This window comes from Esox lucius, chromosome 23, assembly GCF_011004845.1.
Source record: "Esox lucius isolate fEsoLuc1 chromosome 23, fEsoLuc1.pri, whole genome shotgun sequence".
NCBI classification, from domain to species: domain Eukaryota; kingdom Metazoa; phylum Chordata; class Actinopteri; order Esociformes; family Esocidae; genus Esox; species Esox lucius.
In genome coordinates this window covers 1,326,242-1,352,304 of record NC_047591.1, presented here as the reverse complement: position 1 = coordinate 1,352,304, position 26,063 = coordinate 1,326,242, and the positions used below count along the sequence as shown (strand labels likewise).

General features: G+C 41.8%; 1 protein-coding gene across 2 annotated transcripts in view; it reads left to right on the top strand.

The window, feature by feature from the left end:
• The window catches only part of tmtc1 (transmembrane O-mannosyltransferase targeting cadherins 1), a 314,311-nt gene that overhangs the window by 255,594 nt on the left and 32,654 nt on the right, over positions 1-26,063 (top strand). For both annotated transcript variants that reach the window (XM_034290060.1, XM_034290061.1), the window contains one exon: positions 168-305. In XM_034290060.1, the coding sequence (XP_034145951.1) occupies positions 168-305 (138 nt within the window). The remainder of the gene's footprint in view (positions 1-167; positions 306-26,063) is intronic.

Sequence of the window (26,063 nt, the reverse complement as noted above, 5' to 3'; positions counted from 1 at the left end):
TAACCTCTAGCATGTTCGAATGTTATAGCGCTCACTGTTGCTCCTACTCAAATATATAGGTTTTACTCACCTGGTGGAATTACATTTAAAGTCCTTTAGCAGAAGCTCTTACTGTACTTACAGTTTTCACTGTTTGATGTAGAACAAATATCACTCTCACTCTGTAGGCACAGGTGTTAGCCATGGCGGGCCGATCTAAAGAGGCAGAGAAGATGACACTGGGGATCATATCCAAACAGGGGAGCTGTATTGAGTGTTACCGACTACTATCTGCCATCTACAGCAAACGTGGCAACTACACAGAGGTAGGGATGTGTGTTTGTGTGTGTTTTTGTTTTCTGTGGTAATAAGAAAAGGGTAATTACAAAGAATTGTGAGTCTGAGAGAGAGGTTTGTGATGGGCGTTGAAAAAACAATACCATGAAAACCGCTCACTGCTAGATCATGTTACTTCTGGGTCTCACAGGACCACAACCTACCTATTGACACTCATCCTTCACTCCCTGTCTCACTCTGTCCAGATTATTTTCATCTCTTTCCCCTCCATCTGTCTTTCCATCCCTCCATCTCTGGGATCTCATCTGTAGACACACAAAACAGATTCAAGCTCTGTATTTCTGCCCCAAATTGCACCCTATTCCCTATATAGTGCACTATTTTTGACCAGAGCCCATGAAGAAGAGTTTACCATTTGAGTCTGTGGCCTTTTTTGACTGCTGCTACAAATAGTATTCTCTTTCTAAATAAAAACACTTATGATTAAGTGTGGTGGGTTGAGGGGCTGGTTAGAGGATGTTTATTTTTACTCAACCTCAGATAGTATACAATGAACACTGTTAGACCTTCAGCCATTTGTTTTTTTGTAACTGTCAAGTACAGTGTTTCTCAACCCTGCCCTGCATGTTTTATATCTCTTCCTGCCCTAACATACCTGATTTATCTCATGAAAGACTTGATAATGAGCTGACCATTTGAATCAGGTGACAGAGCAGGGAGAAATCTAAAACATACAGGGCAGGGGGTGCCATGGAGCAGGGTTGAGAAACACTGGTCTAGTGTATACATACACTCACCTAAAGGATTATTAGGAATACCATACTAATACTGTTTTTGACCCCGTTTCGCCTTCAGAACTGCCTTAATTCTACGTGGCATTGATTCAAAGCATTCTTTAGAAATGTTGGCCCATATTGATAGGATTGCATCTTGCAGTTGATGGAGATTTGTGGGATGCACATCCAGGGCACGAAGCTCCCGTTCCACCACATCCCAAATATGCTCTATTGGGTTGAGATCTGGTGACTGTGGGGGCCATTTCAGTACAGTGAACTCATTGTCATGTTCAAGAACCCAAACTGAAATGATTTGAGCTTTGTGAGATGGTGCATTATCCTGCTGGAAGTAGCCATCAGAGGATGGGTACATGGTGGTCATAAAGGGATGGACAAGGTCAGAAACAATGCTCAGGTAGGCCGTGGCATTTAAATGCCCAATTGGCACTAAGGGGCCTAAAGTGTGCCAAGAAAACATCCCCCACACCATTACACCACCACCACCAGCCTGCACAGTGGTAACAAGGCATGATGGATCCATGTTCTCATTCTGTTTACACCAAATTCTGACTCTACCATCTGAATGTCTCAACAGAAATGGAGACTCATTAGACCAGGCAACATTCTTCTAGTCTTCAACTGTCCAATTTTGATGAGCTTGTGCAAATTGTAGGCTCTTTTTCCTACTTGTAGTGGAGATGAGTGGTACCCAGTGGGGTCTTCTGCTGTTGTAGCCCATCCGCCTCAAGGTAGTGCGTGTTGTGGCTTCACAAATGCTTTGCTGCATACCTCGGTTGTAACAACTGGTTATTTCAGTCAAATTTGCTCTTCTATCAGCTTGAATCAGTTGGCCCATTCTCCTCTGACCTCTAGCATCAACAAGGCATTTTCGCCCACAGGACTGCCGCATACTGGATGTTTTTCCCTTTTCACACCATTCTTTGTAAACCCTAGAAATGGTTGTGCGTGAAAATCCCAGTAACTGAGCAGATTGTGAAATACTCAGACCGGCCCGTCTGGCACCAAGAACCATGCCACTCTCAAAATAGCTTAAATCACCTTTCTTTCCCATTCTGACATTCAGTTTGGAGTTCAGGAGATTGTCTTGACCAGGACCACACCCCTAAATGCATTGAAGCAACTGCCATGTGATTGGTTGATTAAATAATTGCATTAATGAGAAATTGAACAGGTGTTCCTAATAATCCTTTAGGTGAGTGTACATGCATATCACTATACTCCTAAATTAATTTAATGCTCATAGCAGTAAAATAATGTAGATTTTTTAAATATTATTAATGATATTAAAGGTCCACTGGTGTAGCGGACATTCCCACAGTCCCTGCATGTTGTTGGGGTCCATGAGCTTCAGGGGCCATGCCTTATTCATGTCTGTTTTTCTATCGGAAAAGCTGCGCAACTAAATAATAAGAGTGAAAAACTCCAGCAGTAGGTAGAAAAACGACCTACTGCAACTACCAGGGTGATCATATTATCATAGTTACAGCAAACAAATATAGGATATTTACAGGACAATGGCCAAACTACATCATTGCAAACAAACAATGTCTAGATTTACCTCCTACATTTTTAGGGAATTCACAAACATGGGTAAAATATTAGTCCAAATAGTGTCAGTCTGTCAGAAACCCCAGGTACCGAACCCAAACGCAGACCCAGAAAAGGTAGGTGGTGAGGGAAACAAGTATTTATTGAGTGCAGTCTGGTGAAGAAATGGGATATGGCAGACGTGCAGATCGGTTAGGACGGCAGGCTAGATGGTGTGGTAGCGTGTTCCAACGAGGGGGTTCCGGTAATCCGGCGGCGTGCGGGGTAGTTTGGGGCGTGAATCCTGGAAGCAGAGGGAGACGGGAGTCAGACGAGCAGGCAGAGGAAGAAACACCAAGCAAACAGTCATAAATGGAGGACAGTCAATCATATTTTTATGCATTTTTTTGACCACGCCTGTGGTTCTATTGATTGTTCTATCAGCAAAAATGGGTGGTGACTTTAGGTCTCTACCCTCACTTCAGTTGGTTTCAAAACCATAAATTTCAACATTAAAGATATTGAGAGGAAAATATATTTAGCTTTCTAACTCAGCGTTTGATTATCCCAAAACTGAATATTGGTGAAATTACCACAGAAAAGACCAGTCTGAATACAAATTTAACTCTTAGTAATTGGCTACTCTGATGTAATGGGAAAGGTTGCTAGGGGCCATCCCAGTGGGTCTGCCCGCCTTCCTGAAGCCCTAAGCTTCACACATTTATGGTGAGCCATTAAAAAGGCCAAATGTTTGTTTAAAGTATATGAAATGTAAATGTCCACACATTAAAAACATCTAACATGGTCCTCAGACTGTCTGTAGCAAGATATGTTAGATTTTTCAACTTGGCCAATATCCTTCGTTAATTGAAGATTTACATTTAGTGTCCAACTCATCTAATATTGTTGCTGTTTCTTAAGAATGGCAATGTAGAAAGAAAACAGATCTATGATTACACTAAAATAAGGTACAATAAGTAATCCAAAGGACACTCAATGTAGGACTTAAACACTACATCTATACCCTATTTTTTCATTAGTCAATTTAATATTTTAGAATTTAAACTCCATTAACGAGTATCAGGTGTTGGTTTTAAAAGCACAAGTATTATCCCAGTTATCGTTGGTAAATAAGAACAAGATAAATTATATTTTTTAACCAAACTCAATTCAGCATTTAAAATATAACATCTAACTTTATGGTGGGGAGTAAACTCGGTTTAGCTGTATTACCCTCTTCTTATAGGCTATGACTATATTGGATTCAAATGGGACACAGCATGTCTCCTTAACTTTAAAGACTATCACCATGCAGTGGGCCTGTTGAAGCCTACCCACACTGTCATGAGACCCCCCTTGAGGCCTTACGCAATAAATACGTTTGACTAAAAATGACATAGTGAACATGACAAAGCACAACAAAACAGGCTGTTTATAATACCTATTAAACATGTTCAAGCATGACAGAACACAATAGGCAATTTTGAATACCTATTTAACCCGGTACAGATCTACTACATTACCACCACCAAAGCACCCTCAGACCATCACATTGCTTTCAACCTGCTTGACAGATGGCATCAAGCACTCCTCCACTAGCTTTTCATTTGGTCTGCGTCTCACAAATGTTCTTATTTTTTATCTGAACACCTCAAACTTTGGACAGATTTGCCTGTCCATAACACTTTTTTCCAATCTTTTTCTGTCCAGGGCCTGTGTTCTTTTGCCCATCTTAATCTTTTTATTTTTCATTGGTCTGTCTGAGATAATGCTTTTTCTTTACAGCTCCAGTATCACTGCTTTACTGCTGATGTTGAAACTGGTGTTTTGTGGTTACTATATAATGAAGCTGCCATTTGAGGATCTGTGAGGCATCTGTTTCTCAAACTAGACACTAATGTATTTGTCCTCTAGCTCAATTGTGTTCTGGGGCCTCCCACTCATTCTATTTTGGTTAGAGACTGTTTTTACTGTTTCGTGAGGGTGTAGTACACAGCATTGGATGACATTGTCATGGTTGAAGGCAGGACACGAGTCGAAGAGTGAGGGTAGTGTATGTGATGGTAATTTCATCAATCAGAACTTATAAAGGAGGAAGTACAGAGACAAAATTCCGTTGGCACAATTAACAGTTTATTTGCAAATAGAGAGACACATAAACCCTTACAAAAATAATCATCCGAGGAGTCTCTAACTTAATACATGACAATCATCAATATTTATAGTGGAAAAAGGGGTGTGGTAAGATGCTGCCCATCTGTCGTGTCAGTAAAACACATTCCCTTTGTTCTGTCAATACGTAGGCTTCACACAAGGGGCAAGCTGTCCTTCCCCACATGGGTAAACTCTTGAACTCTAAAGAGCTCTTACAGCATCCGGACAGACAATAGATGCCCTGATAAGTTATACAGGTAGGCAGATTTACGAGTAACCCTATAATCTGCTGATACCAGTCAAAAATGACCCTAAACACCAGTTGCCACTCTCCCACATTCCTTTTCTTATCCAAACATGGGGACTCAGTACCTTTAACTAGTAACCCATTTATACATGTATAGGACCAAGTATACATCAGTTCCAGAATTTCCACAACAGGTAACATCCTTTTAATTGTAAAAACAAAACATCAAAAAGGAGAGGCACGGAATAAACGATGATATACAAAACGTGGAGAAACAATAGGGTCCCTAGTTAAGAGCAATACAGCACAGCTGCCTCTAATTGGGGACAAACAAAAAACAAAAGTGTAGAGATGCCTAGAGGCATCCCCACATTCAGGCCCTAGCTGTGGCCCCCAGACGCATAGAGATGCCTATAGGCCCCCCAGCCAGGACCTGACGATGATCATCAGTTTCTTAGAATTTCTCACATGGAATAGCCGTCATTTCTGTTTCTGTTTTGGGCCATTTTGAAGCTGTCATCGAACCCAGAATTGCAATGCTCCAGATACTCAAATTGTCTAAAGGACAGTTTTATTGGTTCTTTAATCAGCACAAAAGTTTTCAGCTGTGCTAACATAATAGTAAAAGGGTTGTCTAATGATCAATTAGACAGTCTTTTAAAATAATTAACTTAAATTAGCAAACAATGTGCCATTGGAACACTGGACTGACGGTTGCTGATAATGGGCCTCTGCAGGCCTATGTAGATATTCCATAAAAAATTGTCATTTACAACATTAACAATGTCTACACTGTATTTCTGAGGAATTTTGTTATTTTAATGGACAAAAAATATGACTCCCAACTTTTGAATGGTAGTGTTAATATAAAGTGATTTTTTTACATGAAGTGGTGAATTAAAATGTTTTAAAAGCTGCTCTTTTTCAAAAGGGAATAGTAATAAAAGCAATTAATGATATTTCATTGCACTAAAGAATACAATGGCTCTCTCCCTAAAGCAGAAATAAATTAAAGCTGCAAGCAGCATTTAGCAGATTTCAGCATTAAGCTATTAGTAGCCAGATTGCATTTCTTTCCAAAAGGACACATATCCAACTCATATCCATAGCTGGAAACAATATTACATGTATGGTTTTTCCTTTTCACTCCTATCCCTGATCATGTGTACCAAATGTAATCACACATAACATCAGTTATTTGATGCTATGGAAGCAGCGTTTTAAGCATTTTTTCCAAATTCAGAATTGCTGAAAAACCATTATGCCTGACTTAATGAGTTCCAATTACAAATATGTTCCTTGGGAGGAGATGGAATTATTTATTTTAAAAATGGTGAGCGTGGTGATCTTTTAAATGTGAGAAACCTCTATAGTGCCACCGTGTGGTTGATAAACAAATCTTTATTTGTTTGTGTCACGGTGCGGTGAGGATCAGTGCCACCGTCCCGTACACCTCCAGTTCCCATCACTCCACAAACACATCCCGGACTTGTCTTTGTGTCACGTCTTCAACTATTCACACCAGGTCCCAATCATCTCGTTAGTATGTGTTTAAATGTTTCCCCTCTGCGCCCCACATTTGTCGATCATTGTTGGTACTGTCTGTATGTCACGCGTAACCGGTGAGTGTTTCTGTTTTGCTGTCCAAGGATTCAGCCCCTTTGTTTTCTTTAAGTTTATTTTTGTAGATGCTCGTGTTTGATTTACATTAAAAACCATACACCGAGTATATTCGCCTGTGCCAGGTTCCTCCACTACCGCCACCGTTAAAGTTTGCATTATTGTCTGCAGTTGTTGTCGTAATCAGGTTATTGTGAGTTTGTAATTTGTTCCCCCTCAAAGATTTTTGTTTTTTTCAATTGAATTGTTCACATTATGGGTCACATTAAAGGTGGAAAAATGTCTGACATTATTTATCTTTCTCATCTTTTACATCACAGGAACCTGGCATTTTAAGAGGTGTGTGTGTAGACTTTTATATCCACTGTATATTTGGGCCTTTTTGTGCTTTTTTATCTCAGAGGAATTTCCAAAAATGGCTGTAAAATGGCAGGAGTATAATAATAATGAAAGCTGCAAGCAGCATTGAGCGTGTTACAGCATTCAGCTACTATTGGCCTGATTTCACCACTTGTGCCTTGAGAGATCCATGTGCACCATCGATTAATAAATCTCACCTCATGGAGTTGCAATTATCATGAGAACAGTGAGGAATCAACCCAGAACTACACAGGAGGATCTTGTCAATGATCTCAAGGCAGCTGGGACCGTAGTCACCAAGAAACCAATTGGTAACACACTACGCCGTGAAGGACTGAAACCAGACTCCCTGCTCAAGAAAGCACATGTACAGGCCCATCTGAAGTTTGCCAATAAACATGTGAATGATTCAGAGGAGAACTGGGTGAAAGTGTTGTGGTCAGATGAGACCAAAATCGAGCTCTTTGGCATGAACTCAACTCGCCGTGTTTTGGGGAGGAGGAATGCTGCCTATGACCCCAAGAACACCATCCCCACCGTCAAACATGGAGGTGGAAACATTACGCTTTTGGGTTGTTTTTCTGCTTAGGCGACAGAACAACTTCACCGCATCAAAGGGACAATGGACGGGGCCATGTACCATAAAATCATGGGTGAGAACCTCCTTCCCTCAGCCAGGGCATTGAAAATGGGTCTTGGATGGGTATTCCAGCATGACAATGACCAAAAACAAATGTGTAAAATGGTGGTGGTTCCCCTGTTCAATAAGGGGGACCAGAGGGTGTGTGCCAATTACAGGGGAATCACACTTCTCAGCCTCCCTGGGAAAGTCTACTCAAAGGTGCTGGAAAGGGGGGTTTGAGCAGATAGTCGAACCTCAGATTGAAGAGGAAAAATGCGGATTCTGTCCTGGTCGCGGGACAACGGACCAGCTCTTTACTCTTGCAAGGATCCTGGAGGGGGCCTGGGAATATGCCCATCCAGTCTACAAGGGTTTTGTGGATCTGGAGAAGGCGTATTTATTACATAGGAAAAAGGGGTGTGGTAAGACGCTGCCATCTGTTTCATGTCAATCAAACACCTTTCCCTTTGTTCTATCACACACGTCAAATGCTATCTTCCCCCACCTTATCCTTCCTGCAATAATGTCTACTGTAATGTTTACCCAAAGGGGCCAACTGACCTTACTGCCCCCTGTTGTATCTTTTCCTATCCTGACCTAAAACCCATTGATCTCCATCTGGACAGACAATAGATGCCCCCTATGCAAATACCAGATCCCACACATTCCTGTACCTATCTTAACAGTGGGACTCACTCCTTTATACAGTCAGAATACATTGTATAAGAAATTTCCACAACAATCCATCCTCTTGATACCATGTCAAACCTTGGTATCAAACCTTAAACAGTTCACTCATTAGGATGTAGACTGCAACAAAACAGTACTCTTTAACAACATGACCCAGTCAATATTATTACCCTTAATGATTAGAGAACTGAACAAATCTGAAATGTCTGGATCCTCCTTTGCATTCTTCTAGATCATTACCTTTCGTATAAATTCCAAGATCACACATTGTCATCATACAGAATCATAACATAGTACAGCAAAACTTTTTCATGTTAAAATCATCATAAACACCTATCACTGAATGCATCCTTCAATTTATCACTGTTACAATGTCCTCTCATGCCAACTGCTCAATTCACTGAAAAGTCCTCTCCATGGTTCCATTTGGATGTCCTTCCAAAGTCATCTCAAATGTTCTGCTCTTCCAAACGTCAGACAGTCAGTTATGAACCATTTCATTGACAGGCCGATGTAACAGAACGAAAAAGTCAGACGTATATTCCAAGGTGTTGTCCTTCACAGCTCAAATGCAGACACAGCTCTTGTCGTCTCCATTCTAGCTGCTTTCTCAGCCAGGCCAGGAGAATCTGTGTGTTCTCCCTTGTGAACTCCAAAGATGACCCGTTTTAGCTAAAGGTTCTAGAGCTAAAGGCCATGTAGAAAGTGACTGGTTACGAGCACCAGAAAATTCACTTCAATTCACTGTGTCTAAAATTTAAACACTGCAATCCTCGTGTAGCATGTCGTCGATCCCAGGTTCCTCTCTCAGCTACCTGGACAGCAGATGAGATGTACCTGGTATGGACCCAATCAGCGTAGCATGATGTTGTGCAGTAGATCTTTCCTACGCCTCCATCCTCTCGGTCGGAGGGTGCCTTCTCCATCACATTGCAGAATCAGCAGGACTCGAGTCAGTCCAGCTCACAGGAACTCAGCATCCTGTAGACGTGCAGCACCTAGACGTGCAGCGCTCCAGAGTCGACTCCTCTCTCAGCTGTAGGACAGTCTGTCTGTGTGTCTGTGAGATCCATCTCACCTCAGCCACCTCACAGTTGTCCTTTTAAGCCAAGCTCAGTCTCTCTCTGGGCTCCAGCAAGTCCTCTGTTGCCGAATCGCTTTCAAGTGTTCTGTATCTGAATGTGTGAATTATCCTTGAGAAAATTAGTTCCAACTGCACAGTACATCATCACATATGTCCATCACGTTAGCTTGTTGCATCTCGCTGATACATTAGAACCACACACTACCAAACACTCAAACCCTATATTTCCAATATTTCTCTACTTCTTTTCTCCAAATAGATTAGAACAGTTGAAATCAATAACAGTATCGTTAAAACATTAACATCTCTGGTGCTTCTGTTCTGCTAGTGTAGCAAAATAACAATTCCAACCTTTTCTATAGTTGGTGTAACAACCAACACAAAGAACAGAAGAACACAATTTCACATATCTCATTACTGTTCCAAAAACTCATCAGTTAAGATAGTTTACTTACATTGAAGTACCATTCTCTAATAGTAGTTCATGAACAATTCTCAGTTCCCCTATATAATTTACATCTGATTGTGTTGTATTGGAACTACAATCAAATTCACCCATTGTTTCACATAAAGGATCAAATACCTTATTTCAAATCAAACATTTCACACCATCTTGAAGGTCAGCTAACATAACTGTTATTTAGCCTAATTTCTCTACAAGATGAAACTTAGTGTGAACTTCTCAATCTCTTCTTATTATCCTAGCACATCAAACACACTCTGAAATCCTGTCATAAATCATGACCCCCCCTTTTTACTCCTTTATCACCACAGGGCTCTCCCTGGAGTGGGGGGTGGTTTACTAACCTAAGGATAACAGACCCTGGTCTTGGAGGATTGTCACCTTATCACTAAGGGACACTGTTGTTATCTTGAAACACCCCAGGCATTGACAATAGTAAAACAACCTTTTTTCTCTTCATTCACCTCAAAGAAACCTCTGTTAACCATTAACTTTCCAATGATTGCCTACTAGGACAGAACTTAAATTAGAATTAGAATACCCAATTTTGATAATGTCTGTTTCTCTTCTAAAGAGTCCAAACAAGTTAAAATCCATCTCAAACTGTTTTTTTTTTTTTTTTCATTCATGTCAGTGAGTGGAGTGCTACAGTGGGTCTGTACCTCTCTTTATGCAATTTAGACTATGTAAGACTTCTCAACTTGTTTACCAGAAATATAACTTGATGCAGAATTATTTTCTCAATATCAATTAAACCATGGCAACATTTTGTAAACATGTAAGGAATAACAAAATGTGCTCCCTGCACGTTTTTACCCACTTATTCCATAGTGCATAAGATTAATATGATTACTTCTAATCAAATATTAAACTAACTGAAAAGTAACACACCCATCAAATTAGTTATTGCTTAGCTAAACCATTTCAAAAATGGCAAGATGTATTCCACTCAACCATAACCATGTTAGATTTCACATGAAACATACATTTCAAAAACCCAATTTGACAAACTAGATTATTCACGCAACTTCTCTAAGTATCTATTTAATTTGCTTTGAACTCTAAGTTCAACTCTTTTTCATTTGAACTCTAAGTTCAACTCTTTTTCATTTGAACTCTAAGTTCAACTCTTTTCCACTATAGATAATCATTTCATACAATCCCCCCCTGCTTTCAAGACAGAAAATGACTTCAAGCTTGAAAGCAGAACCATTACAGGACCAAAATTAAAAAGAAAATCGATAGTTGGAAGGAATCTAACATACATCCAGTAAACGTCGCAAACTGAATATCCAACCAAAACAACCGAAAATAAGAAAAACAAAGGAAATAAAAACTGTACCACACACACGGTCGCTCGTGTGAAGGAACTCCCAAATTAGCATATCAAAATTTGCATTTACACAGGCAACGGCCAAACTAATTTGAGACCAACAAACATCATGACTCAATTTACCTCCTAAACTCTAGGGAATTTTCTCAATTTTAGATGTAAGTCTACGTCATTCAAAATAGTGGCGGTCAGCCAAAATCGCTACTTCCATGTATAAGTCATGCAAAGACATCGAATTTGTTCTAGCAATTAACAATGTTGGATGACTCAAGGTCTCCACCCTTACTACAATTTGATTCGAAATCATAAATGTAAACATTAAAGCAACCAAAAGGAAAACTTATTTAGCTTTCACTTAATGTTTTATCATCCCAAAACTGAACATGTGTTGGTAAAATTACCACGTGTGAGAACAGGCTGAACACTCGAATTTAACCCTTAGTAATATGCTACCTTGATATAAAGTTAAGGGTGGCGGAAGCCATCCCAGTGGACCTGCCCACCCTTCCTGAAGCTCTGAGCTCAACACATATATGGTAAGCCATTAGCAAGGCCAAATGTTCGTTTATGGTCCCCAGACCATCCTCTCAATTTAACCTACATCGTTCGTTAACTGAAGATTCTAGATTTAGTGTCCAACCTATCTAATATTTTTGCAGTTTGTAAAAATGTGCTTATCATTATCTATACAACAACTCAACATTATGGTGGAAATTAAGAAACTCTTAAGAATGGCAATCCAGGCAGAAAACAGATTTATGACGTCACTATAATCAAGGTACAATAAGAAATCCAAAGGAAACTCAATGTAGCCTTAAACACCTTTACATCAATACCCTATTTGTTCACAAACGTACCATTCCAGAATTCAAATTCCATGAACGAGTATCATGCGTTGGTTTTTTAAAAACACAAGTATTATCCCAGTTATCGTTGGAAAACACTTATAAGAGAACTCCTTTATTTAACCAAACTCAATTTAGCATTTAAAATAGGACGTCTAATTTTACGGGTTTATTTAAACAGGGAATAAACTGGCTTTGGCTATTTGGGGAATAAACAGACCGTAGTCATTTTACACTCTTTTGCAGGCTATGACTTTATTGGCTGAATCCAGTCTTCATGGAAAACAGCATATTACCTTAATACTAAACCTTTCGCTATCGTCTGCTTCCCACTCCATACAAGGAGAGAGAAAACACTATTTCAACCCCTCATTACGAAACCACGAGACCATATTTTACCAAATCACAGAATCATCATTATACCAATTTCTAAGCTATCCCTCTAATTATATTGATGCCATTATTTTCTTAGACTCCTAAGTTAGCAGGCTAACACTCCCACGTGTGCCAGCCATCAGGCAAATTCAATTTCAACACAAAGGCAAAAGCCAAAAGAGTAGGCCTTACATAATAATCATGTTAACAACGCAATGTAAGCGTTCGCCCAAACGCACACCAAACAAGACGAAACATTGCTATTACAAAACTTCCAAGTTAACACCAACCTCGGTAAACGAGATCCAATATTCTATCAAGGAATACTCAATGCAGCCAATCGGATCCCTCGTGCACAGGGAATAGCAAAATGGACAAATGCATTTACTAGACCGACCACAACCAGACAATGACAAATGCCCTTGACTCGGGCCATAACCACATTCAGAACAAACACAAGTGGCGCGTGCATATACAACTTCTGTAGCATACTGATCCAAACCATAAGCTGACCAACAATTGCGGCAATTTACAGGAGCCTTCTACAGGCACTGAAAGTATGAGATCCAATCTCAATTGCATATTTAAGTCCAACCTAAATTGCAGATGTTCAAGCAGTCCAACCGCTTATAATCCAGCACTAATCGCAACGCAATAGGTTAGCAGCATATGAATGGTTGTCAGGCCTAACTACAGCCGCTATTAACCAAAACACCACACTTCAAACATCAACATCCAAACATACAGGAGCACGCTATACTCCATCACGCAGTCCAACTGCTGCACGGGAATTGGTGTCAGGACATGGAACAAAAACGACATGTTTCTAACTACAGCCGCCCTGACTGCAATACTCAAAAAACTTCTAGTCACCATACTTACTCAAATCCATCTATCAATTTCTACAAAACCATCAAATCATCAACCACATTGTTTACTAAAGCATATGAAAACTGTATTAAGGAACAATCTCACCGGTTGATGCTCCCTCTGGTCCCCTGTCTGACCGTCCGCACCCCTCCCTCAGGCGGTTCAGCGTTCCTGCGTGTTCCCGTTGAATCACTGTGATGGCAATTTCTAAAATCCAAATAATTCTATGAAAATGGTAGGTAAGACAAGAGAAATCAATTACGCAATAAACGGTTTTAATCTTGCTTGCAAGGAGAAAGTATACAGGTTACAAAGTAACGGTGGATAGTTTCTAAATAAAAACATCATTTCGACAGTATTTATTACATAGGAAGAAGGGGTGTGGTAAGATGCTGCCATCTGTTTCATGTCAATCAAACACCTTTCCCTTTGTTCTATCACACACGTCAAATGCTATCTTCCCCCACCTTATCCTTCCTGCAATAATGTTTACCCAAAGGTTCACACCAAGGACAGCTCTCCTTCCCGCCACAGAGCTTATGACTCCAACGATGCAGTGTCCCGATCGGGCCTCCAAGGAGACCCACCTATCGGTCCAGCTGAACTCCGCGGGGTGGGGTGACGGGCGATCAGAGGAGAACGAGCCATCTAACCTGAGCAAAAAAAACTACAACACAGATCAATATACTCCACACTGTCTACACACCGTAGCCTACGCTTTCCAAACAACTTTTCATACGTTACCACGGCCATCTACCTCCAATCAGCCCGACAGGCCGCGCATCCATCACCGAATGAAAACGCCAGTCGCCGGAAAACCTAATAACGCTCAAAGAAACATTGTTCACATGTCCAAACACCATATACGTCAGTGATAATTTTTGCCGGTCCAGCGTAAACACGAGAGACCGGCAAAGATTTACTGTCGCACGTCGCCATGTTTCAGATTTACCCAGTAAATCTAATTTATACTCAACCAACCAGAAAGCGAAGTCAAGCTCGTCAGCCCACAAATGAGATTTTAAAAGGTCCAACCTTTTACTGCAGATTTTAAACTATAAAGTCAAACTTTAAGTTTTTAGACCGAATTGCGTTCTTGCCTCCAAATTCAATTTCCGCAGGAAACCTGTACTGATCAAGCACGAGTCACAGCTCCCGTCAGGCACTCTTTCTCAGCCCGTCAAAGGATAAGCCTTTTCTGGACGATACTAGAATTCCAGAGCTTTCTCTGGCCGTGCACGGTTAACCTGTTAGGAAAGGGACTCAAACCGATCAGGATTAGGCTCCCGGACGTGCCCCCAAATTGTGATGGCAATTTCTAAAATCCAAATAATTCTATGAAAATGGTAGGTAAGACAAGAGAAATCAATTACGCAATAAACGGTTTTAATCTTGCTTGCAAGGAGAAAGTATACAGGTTACAAAGTAACGGTGGATAGTTTCTAAATAAAAACATCATTTCGACAGTATTTATTACATAGGAAAAAGGGGTGTGGTAAGACGCTGCCATCTGTTTCATGTCAATCAAACACCTTTCCCTTTGTTCTATCACACACGTCAAATGCTATCTTCCCCCACCTTATCCTTCCTGCAATAATGTCTACTGTAGTGTTTACCCAAAGGGGCCAACTGACCTTACTGCCCCCTGTTGTATCTTTTCCTATCCTGACCTAAAACTAAAATATTGAAACAAAGAATGTACCCAGTCAAGAAATCACTGGGACAACAAATGTACAGTACTAGCAAATCATTTGTACACACCGACTCATTCAAGGTTATATCTTTATTATTTTCTTCATGCTAAAATGATAGTGAAGACATCAAAACAAATATCGCATCATCTTCCGTTTATCCGGGGCCGGGTCGCGGGGGCAGCAGTCTAAGCAGGGATGCCCAGACTTCCCTCTCCCCAGACACTTCCTCCAGCTCTTCCGGGGGGACACCGAGGCGTTCCCAGGCCAGCCGGGAGACATAGTCCCTCCAGCGTGTCCTAGGTCTTCCCCGGGGTCTCTTCCCGGTGGGACGGGACCGGAACACCTTCCCAGGAAGGCGTTGCGGAGGCATCCGAAACAGATGCCCAAGCCACCTCAGCTGACCCCTCTCGATGTGGAGGAGCAGCGGCTCTACTCTGAGCTCCTCCCGGGTGACCGAGCTTCTCACCCTATCTCTAAGGGATCGCCCAGCCACCCTGCGGAGAAAGCTCATTTCGGCCGCCTGTATCCGGGATCTTGTCCTTTCGGTCATGACCCAAAGCTCATGACCATAGGTGAGAGTAGGAACGTAGATTGACCGGTAAATCGAGAGCTTCGCCTTGCGGCTCAGCTCTTTCTTCACCACGACAGACCGATACATCGACCGCATTACTGCAGAAGCTGCACCGATCCGTCTGTCAATCTCCCGTTCCATCCTTCCCTCACTCGTAAAAAGGACCCCTAGATACTTAAACTCCTCCACTTGAGGCAGGCACCCTCCACCAACCTGAAGTGGGCAAGCCACCCTTTTCCGACTGAGGACCATGGCCTCGGATTTGGAGGTACTGATTTTCATCCCCACCGCTTCACACTCGGCTGCAAACCGTCCAAGTGCATGCTGAAGGTCCTGGCTTGAAGGGGCCAACACGACAACATCATCCGCAAAGAGCAGAGACGAAATCGTGTGGTCCCCAAACCTGACACCCTCCGGCCCCTGGCTGCGCCTAGAAATTCTGTCCATAAAAATTACGAACAGAACCGGTGACAAAGGGCAGCCCTGCCGGAGTCCAACATGCACAGGGAACAAGTCTGACTTACTGCCGGCAATGCGGACCAAGCTCCTGCTTCGGTCGTACAGGGACCTGACAGCCCTTAGCAAAGGACCCAGGACCCCATATTCCCGAAGCACTCTCCACAGGAGGCCGCGAGGGACACAGTCGAATGCCTTCTCCAAATCCACAAAACACATGTGGACTGGTTGGGCAAACTCCCATGAACCCTCCATCACCCTGTAGAGGGTATAGAGTTGGTCCAGTGTTCCACGGCCTGGACGAAAACCACACTGTTCCTCCTGAATCCGAGGTTCTACTATCGGCCGTATTCTCCTCTCCAGAACCCTGGCATAGACTTTCCCGGGGAGGCTGAGAAGTGTGATCCCCCTATAGTTGGAACACACCCTCCGGTCCCCCTTCTTATAAAGAGGGACCACCACCCCGGTCTGCCATCCCAGAGGCACTGTCCCCGACTGCCACGTGATGTTGCACAGGCGTGTCAACCAAGACAGCCCCACAACATCCAGAGACTTGAGGTACTCAGGGCGGATCTCATCCACCCCCGGTGCCTTGCCACAGAGGAGTTTCTTAACCACCTCGGTGACTTCAGCCCGGGTGATGGACGAGTCCACCTCTGAGCCCTCATCCTCTGCTTCCTCAATGGAAGACGTGACGGCGGGATTGAGGAGATCCTCGAAGTACTCCTTCCACCGCCCGACGACATCCCCAGTTGAGGTCAACAGCTGCCCACCTCTACTGTAAACAGCGTTGGTAGGCCACTGTTTCCCTCTCCTGAGGCGCCGGATGGTTTGCCAGAATCTCTTCGAGGCCAGCCGATAGTCCTTCTCCATGGCCTCACCGAACTCCTCCCAGGCCCGAGTTTTTGCCTCCACAACCACCCGGGCTGCAGTCCGCTTGGCCTGTCGGTACCCGTCAGCTGCCTCTGGAGTCCCACAAGCCAACCAGGCCTGATAGGACTCCTTCTTCAGCTTGACAGCATCCCTTACTTCCGGTGTCCACCACCGGGTTCGGGGATTGCCGCCTCGACAGGCACCGGAGACCTTACGGCCACAGCTCCGAGCGGCCGCTTCGACAATGGCGGTGGAGAACATGGACCACTCGGACTCAATATCTCCAGCCTCCCTCGGGATCCAGTCAAAGCTCTGCCGGAGGTGGGAGTTAAAGATCTCTCTGACAGGAGACTCGGCCAGACGTTCCCAGCAGACCCTTACAGTACGCTTGGGCCTGCCGAGTCTGTCCAGCTTCCTCCCCCGCCATCGGATCCAACTCACAACCAGGTGGTGATCAGTTGACAGCTCCGCCCCTCTCTTCACCCGAGTGTCCAAGACATGTGGCCGCAAGTCAGATGAAACGACAACAAAGTCGATCATCGACCTGCGGCCTAGGGTGTCCTGGTGCCACGTGCACTGATGGACACCCTTATGCTTGAACATGGTGTTCGTTATGGACAAACTGTGACTAGCACAGAAGTCCAATAACTGAACACCGCTCGGGTTCAGATCAGGGGGGCTGTTCCTCCCAATCACGCCCCTCCAGGTGTTACTGTCGTTTCCCACGTGGGCGTTGAAGTCCCCCAGTAGAACGATAGAGTCCCCAGTCGGAGCACTTTCCAGCACCCCTCCCAGAGACTCCAAGAAGGTCGGGTACTCTGCACTGCCGTTCGGCCCGTAGGCACAAACAACAGTGAGAGACCTATCCCCGACCCGTAGGCGCAGGGAAACGACCCTCTCGTTCACCGGGGTAAACTCCAACACATGGCGGCAGAGCTGGGGAGCAATAAGCAAACCCACACCAGCCCTCCGCCTCTCACCATGGGCAACTCCAGAGTGGTGAAGAGTCCATCCTCTCTCAAGGAGTGTGGTTCCAGAGCCCAAGCCGTGCGTAGAGGGGATCCCGACTACCTCTAGTCGGAACCTCTCAACCTCACGCACCATCTCAGGCTCCTTCCCCGCCAGCGAGGTGACATTCCACGTCCCTAGAGCTAGTTTCCGTGTCCGGGGATCGGGTTGTCTAGGCCCCCGCCTTCGACTGCCACCCGATCCTCTCTGCACCGGCCCCTTATGGTCCCTCCTGTGGGTGGTGAGCCCACGGGAGGGCGGCCCCATGTCGCTCGTTCGGGCTGGGCCCGGCCGGGCCCCATGGGGAAAGGCCACCAGGCGCTCGCGAACGAGCCCCAACCCCGGGCCTGGCTCCAGGGTGGGGCCCCGGCTGCGCCATGCCGGGCGACGTCACAGGACACAAATTATTTATCATCATTAAGGGGTTTTTGAACCGCTCTTAGTCTGACCCGTCGCCTAGGACCTGTTTGCCTTGGGAGACCCTACCAGGGGCATATAGCCCCAGACAACATAGCTCCTAGGGTCACTCGGGTACTCAAACCCCTCCACCACGTTAAGGTGGCAGTTCAAGGAGAGGCAAAACAAATATCACATATGGAATAATGTATTAACCAATAGTGTTAAACAAATCAAAATACATTTATATTTTAGATTCTGCAAAGTAACCACCCTTTGCCTTGATGACAGCTTTGCGCATTCTTGGCATTCTTTCTACTGGCTTTATAAGGTAGTCACCTGGAATGCTTTTCCAACAGTCTTAAAGGACTAAGCACTTGTTGGCTGCATTTCCTTCACTCTGCAGTCCAACTCATCCCAAAACATCTCAATTGGATTGGGGTCCTGTGATTGTAGAGGCCAGGTTATCTGATGCAGCAGCACCCCTCTCCTTCTTGGTCAAATAGCTTGATACACTGTCTCCTATGAAAAGTGTTAAGATGTGTCTTACTTGACCACTATGAAGGTTTTATTTTGGCTGCAAAGTCTAATGTTTGTCTGAGGTGCAGATAATTGCCAATTTCGGAGGCTGCAAAGTCTAATGAACATACCTTCTGCAGCAGAGGTAACTCTGGGACTACCTATCCTGTGGCGGTCCTCATGAGAGTTTCATCCTAGCACTTGATACTGCAATGTAAGAAAGTCATGATTTACTGTAGTTTCTCTTTGCTTATTTCAGCTGTTCTTCCCATAGTATGGATTAACAAATGTATACCAAACCTACCTTGACACAAAACAACTGTTGGGCTCAAAAACTATATGAAGGAAAAATAATTTCACAAGTTATCTTCTAACCTTCACACCTTTTAATTAAAATGCATTCCATGTGACTACCTCAATAAGCTTGTTGAGAAAATGCAAAGAGTTTGCAATGCTGTCATCAAGGCAAAGACTATTAACTTATCATGCAATCATCCCTACCTAACTAGATAACTACGTACCATACTTGAATATATTTTCTTTCATTCACTTTTGTATCAAACATGATAACCAATTAGTCCATCATCAGGGAAAAGTTAGCTAGAATTGCAGCCATTCATGAAGGCGGAGTTAATGGTTTCCCAATAGCAAATACGTTCCCTGTAAGGACATGGAATTAACCACCATTTTTTTATTCCCTGTCAAATGGAGTGCATGGCATGAGCTTGCAAAGTTGTCTGATTCAACATCACCCCCGTGTGGTTGATAAAAAATGGCTTGCATTTGCTTTTGCTGCAAACATAATTGTCAACATATTTACCCAGTATAATTATAATACCATTATTCTTGTAGTATTAGTGTGCATATACAGCTCTGAAAAAATTGCACTGCCAAATTATCAGTTTCTCTGGTTTTACTATTCACAGGTTTGTGTAAAATGTACATGTGTTTGTTTTACTGACAACATTACTCCCAAATTCCAAATAAGAACATTGTAATTTAGAGTATTTATTTGTAGAAAATAACAACTGGTCAAAATGACCAAAAAAATATGCATTGTTTTCAGACCTCAAATAATACAAAGAAAACAAATTAATATTCATTTTTCAACAACAAAATACTAATGTTTTCACTTCAGAGTTCAGAAGTCAATATTTGGTGGAATAACCCTGATTTTTAATCACAGCTTTCATGCATGCTCTCCACCAGTCTTTTACATTGCTGTTGTGTGGCTTCATGCCACTCCTGGCACAGAAATTCAAGGAGCTCAGCTTTGTTTGATGGCTTGTAACCATCAATCTTCATCTTGATCAAATTCCAGAGGTTTTCAATGGGGTTCAGGTCCTGAGATTGGGCTGGCCATGACAGGGTCTTGATCTGGTGGTCCTCCATCCACACCTTGATTGACCTGGCTGTGTGGCATGGAGCATTGTCCTGCTGGAAAAACCAATTCTCAGAGTTGGGGAACATTGTCAGAGCAGAAGGAAGCAGGTGTTCTTCCAGGATAACTTTGTACTTGTCTTGATTCATGTGTCGTTTACAAAGACAAATCTGGCCAATTCCAGCCTTGCTGAAGCATCCCCAGACCTTACTCCATTCCTCTACGGTCCAATCCTTACAGTCTTTTGCAAACTTCAGCCGGGCTCTTCTTTGGTTCTCTTTAAAGAAGGGCTTTTTTCTAGCTTTGCACAACTTCAGCCCTTCCCGTTTCAAACCGTCCTCGCCATGCACTTCACCCCAGCTGCTGTTTGCCATTCTTTTTGTAGGTCACTTGACGTCATCCTACGGTTGTTGAGTGACATTCGAATGAGTTGACGTCATCTCGGTCACTGGACAGTCGTTTTCGCCCTCTGCCAGTCTCTCTGACCTTGTTCTTATCAACCACCGTCTTTCAGGATGGAAGCAACTTGATGCTCACTGTATCCCTCTGCCAGTAAAGCCAGAATTGAACCCTTCTTTTTCTCACTCAAAGCTTTTCTTTTCAACTCTTTTGTCATGCTGAATAGTTATTTTTTTAATTCAAATAACCTTTGAGGTACTACTTGCAGTTTTTGCCATCCAGCTGGTCATAAGAGGATAGTGATGAACACAGTGGTTTTTATACTTTTCCCTGTTAAATTAGATTTGGTTCAGGTATCACCTAATCAGTACCTCATTAAGTAAAATGAGGCGTGCCTGTGTTGGAATTTAACAAACACTGGAATGGAATGGCTGTCATACATGTAGAGCACTGATTTAAGAAACATTAGGAGTGGTCTGTTATTTTTTTACAGAGCTGTATGTTCAAAACCACACCCACGCATATGTTCATTGGACTACAACGGCCATGTTTTTTGCCACACTTGCCTGGCTAATAGATTGTTTGAAGACATCGGTCAATACAGGCCCAGCTGCAGGATGAAATGACTGAAGGGGCTTATTTTTTTATTTTTTTTTATAAATGAGGGGACATATCTAATTCATTTACCTTTTGCTGTGTTTATGGGGAAACAAAACTGAGGTAGCACAGATTTTATCTGGAGAGGCAATCCCCCCTTTTGCCCCACTGTAGCGCCAGGCCTGGGTTAATAGATGCCAAATGTCAATCAAAGTGGATATTGGACATGCTATAAGAGTAGCTTATGCAGCATTAAAAAAGGGCTGAGCTAATGGGTGCCATTTACAATTATCTTCCACTTGAGGAGGTGGACTAATCTGCCTCTTCTCAGAGCTCTAATTTAAATGGGGTGAGAGTGGTGTGCTTGCATAAGTGGAAAACCTCAATAGTGCCCCTGTGTGGTTGACTTAACATTGCGTGCAGTCATTTATGTCATATCACCATTGTCAACGTATACACAGTAGAATTTCTATGCCATTATCCTTGTGTTAGTAGTGTGTGTGTATATATATATATATATATAAATATATATATATATACACACACATATACAGGTGCTGGTCATAAAATTAGAATATCATCAAAAAGTAGATTTATTTCAGTAATTCCGTTCAAAAAGTGAAACTTGTATATTATATTCATTCATTACACACAGACTGATATATTTCAAATGTTTTTTTCTTTTAATTGTGATGATTATAACTGACAACTAATAAAAAATCCCAAATTCAGTATCTCTGAAAATTAGAATATTACTTAAGACCAATACAAAAAAAGATTTATAGAAATGTTGGCCAACTGAAAAGTATGAACATGAAAAGTATGAGCATGTACAGCACTCAATACTCTCCATAGCATTGGTCAGCAGCAGGAAGCATGACGTGATGGCTGGGTTGACCTTGGACCTCAGAAAACACAGTGGACCAACACCAGCAGATGACATGGCACCCCAAACCATAACTGACTATGGAAACTTTACACTGGACTTCAAGCAACGTGGATTATGTGCCTCTCCTCTCTTCCTCCAGACTCTGGGACCTTGAAATGCAAAATTTACTTTTATCAGAGAACATAACTCAGCAGCAGTCCAGTCCTTTTTGTCTTTAGCCCAGGCGAGACGCTTCTGATGCTGTCTTGTTCAAGAGTGGCTTGACACAAAGAATGCGACAGCTGAAACCCATGTCTTGCATACGTCTGTGCGTGGTGGTTCTTGAAGCACTGACTCCAGCTGTGAATCTCCCCCACATTTTTGAATGGGTTTAGTTTCACAATCCTCTCCAGGGTGCGGTTATCCCTATGCTTTTTTCTACCACATCTTTTCCTTCCCTTCGCCTCTCTATTAATGTGCTTGGACACAGAGCTCTGTGAACAGCCATCCTCTGTAGCTATGACCTTTTGTGTCTTGCCCTGCTTGTGCAAGGTGTCAATAGTCGTCTTTTGGACAGCTGTCAAGTCAGCAGTCTTCCCCATGATTGTGTTGCCTACAGAGCTAGACTGAGAGACCATTTAAAGGCCTTTGCAGGTGTTTTGTTTTGGGCTGATTAGCTTATTAGAGTGTGGCACCAGGTGTCTACAATATTGAACCTTTTCACAATATTCAAATTTTCTGAGATACTGAATTTGGGTTTTTCATTAGTTGTCAGTTATAATCATCAAAATTAAAAGAAATAAACACTTGAAATATATCAGTCTGTGTGGAATGAATGTATACATTATACAAGTTTCACTTTTTGAATGGAATTACTGAAATAAATAAACCTTTTGATGATATTCTAATTTTATGTCCAGCACCTGTATGTTCAAAACCATGACCACTTTATCGTTCATTGGTCAATAGCGAACACATTTTCTGACATACTGGTTTGGCTTATGTGTGTTTTACAGACCTAACTCTATACACACCTAATATCTAAATACGTGAAGATCTCCAATTTCCTAACTTACTGTGGTATTATTGGGCAGCACAATTGCGATCAACTTAATACTATTTTTCTTCTGTGGCCCCCCCGTCATGGCTGGATATTGAAAAAGTCAAAATTACCACTTAATCTCTATCTTTATTCAAAAGATATCAAAACTCTTAGAAAAGGCAAAAATATTTTGTCTCATAATCCTTTTCTTATTAATACAATTGAAGTCTGGTGCGATGTGCTGAATTATATAGGCCATTCCAATACTTTATCATGTTTTACCCCAATTTGGGGTAATGACAGTTTCAAACCAGCTACATCTGACCCAGGATTTAAGTTATGGTATGATAAAGGGCTGCAAAAAATTGAGGATTTTTATAAAGTAAATTACTTAATGTCTTTTGCAGAGATTGTAGCACAGTTTGATATTCCAATTTAGGAGCTATGTTTCTTCCTACCAAGGTATAAAGCTTGCAATACCCACTAAGACTTCTCTTGAGATTTTATTATCAATGTGACCCCAATCTAAAGGCTTAATATCAAAGTTTTATAAATTGTTAGAGTCATACTCTAAAGAATCTTCAGAATCCAAATTGTTAGTATGGAGAGAAGAGTTAAGAATTAATATTTTCTTAAACATATGGGAAAATATATGTATGAAGGCTCAATTGCAAACTATTAACAGTAATCACAAATTAATTCAGTACAATTGGATTATGAGAACGTATTTTACTCCAGTTAGGTTAAACAAAATTAATAAAATTTTTCCAGATACATGCAGTAAATGCTCAACTGTTAAAGGCACATTGTTGCACTGCATGTGGGAATGTCCTAAGGCGCAAGAGTTCTGGAAAGAGGTCATTTTACTCATTTCTCAGATGGTTTCTGTCAATCTCCCAATGAGACCAGAAATCTTTCTTTTGGGGATTTATCCTGATAATATGGTACATTGTTGCGGCACTCGTAGGTTTATTGACATGTGTATACTTCAAGCAAAGCGTTTAATAGCTATGTATTGGAAGAAAATGGAAAGGCCTCCTATTGTTCAGTGAGTCAATAATATGTCCTTTTGTTTGTCGATGGACAAGATCACATACATTTTAAAAGGTAAATTGTCTCTTTTTAAGACTATTTGGAAACCATTTATATCTTTTATCTCATGAATGTGGTAGAAAGAGATAAGGTAACATGATTCTCAATTTTCTTTTTTAACTCAACTCTCTCGTTTTCATTTGCATGTTACTACTACTAAATCATTAGTCATTTGATAATTTACTATTTAATTTTTTACCTCATGTCATGATTGCTCCCTCATATTATAATTCGCTTCTCTTGTATGCCTGATCATTTCCAACTCTTCTTAAAGTGTAGTCATCGTTATTGACCAGTACCTGCCTTGTTTTTTAAATTTTGTTATTGTTTTTATTTATTTATATATATATATATATATATATATATATATATATATTTTTTTTTTTTATTATTATAATTATTTTTTATTATTATTATGCAAAAAAGATCTATATATTTTAATGTATGGTAATGTTGTATGATACTGGCATAAGTTGTTGTCTCTTAATAAACAAAGTATTCAAAAAAAAAGAAATACGTGGAGATCTGACATTTTGTGCTATAGGAGCAGCTCGGTTGAGTGAGTGTTTTCCCCATATTCAAAATGGCAGAAAATCCACCAAGGCAGACCTAATTACTTCCAATGGCAGATGTGTTCCTTGTGAGGAAATCTACCATTTTCTTTCTCTTTACATTTATTGGTCAATAGTGGCCATATTTTCTGACATACTAGTTTGGCTTATGCATCTTTTACAGACCTTGGTCTTTAGGTGCCAAATATCTTAGTACATGAAAATCTGACATTTGGGGCTATAGGAATGCTTTTGACGCGTTTTACACATTCATAATAGTCGAAAATTCATCAAGGCGGAGCTAATGGGTCCCAATGTCAAATATGTGCCTTGTGAGGAAATTGACTTATCCACCATTTTCCAACAGTCTTCCAACCACGACCCAATGGAGGATTCAAGAGTTTTGGTAGATACTCAGCCAGTTTCGGCAACAAGAGAATAATATTTGTGGTTAAAAAAGGTGCAGCGTCGACAGTGTGGACATGGTTTGGTTTTAAGACAACAGATACAGAACAAAAAAACATTTTGCAAGTTATGCAAGTGGTCTGTGGTTGCAAAAGGTGGAAACACAAGTAACCTCTATAGCCACCTAAAAAGCTACCATGTGGTCTAATATGGTGAAAGTATGAAGAAGCGCAAAACTTCAACATCCACTGGTGCCAGGTCTAAAACGACAGCAGGGTTGAACCAAAGCACACTGGTTGCGTCATTTTCAAGTGAAAGCCCTTACGAGAAAAAAAGTAAAAGATAGGGGGACATAACGGAATCAGTAACTGTACACATCGCCAAGGATATGGACCCCGTTCAGACAGTAGAGAAGGAGGGATTTAAAAACATGGGAAAAACTTTGGATACCTGGTATGTACTGCCTAGCCAAAAATACTTTGGCGGAACAGACTTGCCAAAGAAGTAGTCTGAATGCTGTGAAAGAGTGAAAAGTGAGATTCAAAACATGACACACTTTGCCAGCACAACAGACCTATGGTCAAGCCGAACATCCGAGCCTTACATTAGCCTAACTGTGCACTTTAAAAGTGTACCCCACTTTATAATATTCTTGAACCTATGTAAAGCATAATTGAAATAGTAATTTAGTTTAGTTTATAATGTCCTCCACATAGTTTTTCCTTTGAAAATGTAGCCTTCACAATACAATCTACAGACATACCACAGACCTTTTTATTTTGAAGGCAACATGAAATTTGGAAGTCCTATTCTTGTTGACAAATGTATAACATTTCACCACAGACTTTTATTTTGAAGGTAAAATATGAAAATCTGAGGTGTTATTGTGGCTGCCGAAGTTCATTCATTCATCATCTTCCGCTTTATCCGAGGCCGGGTCGCGGGGGC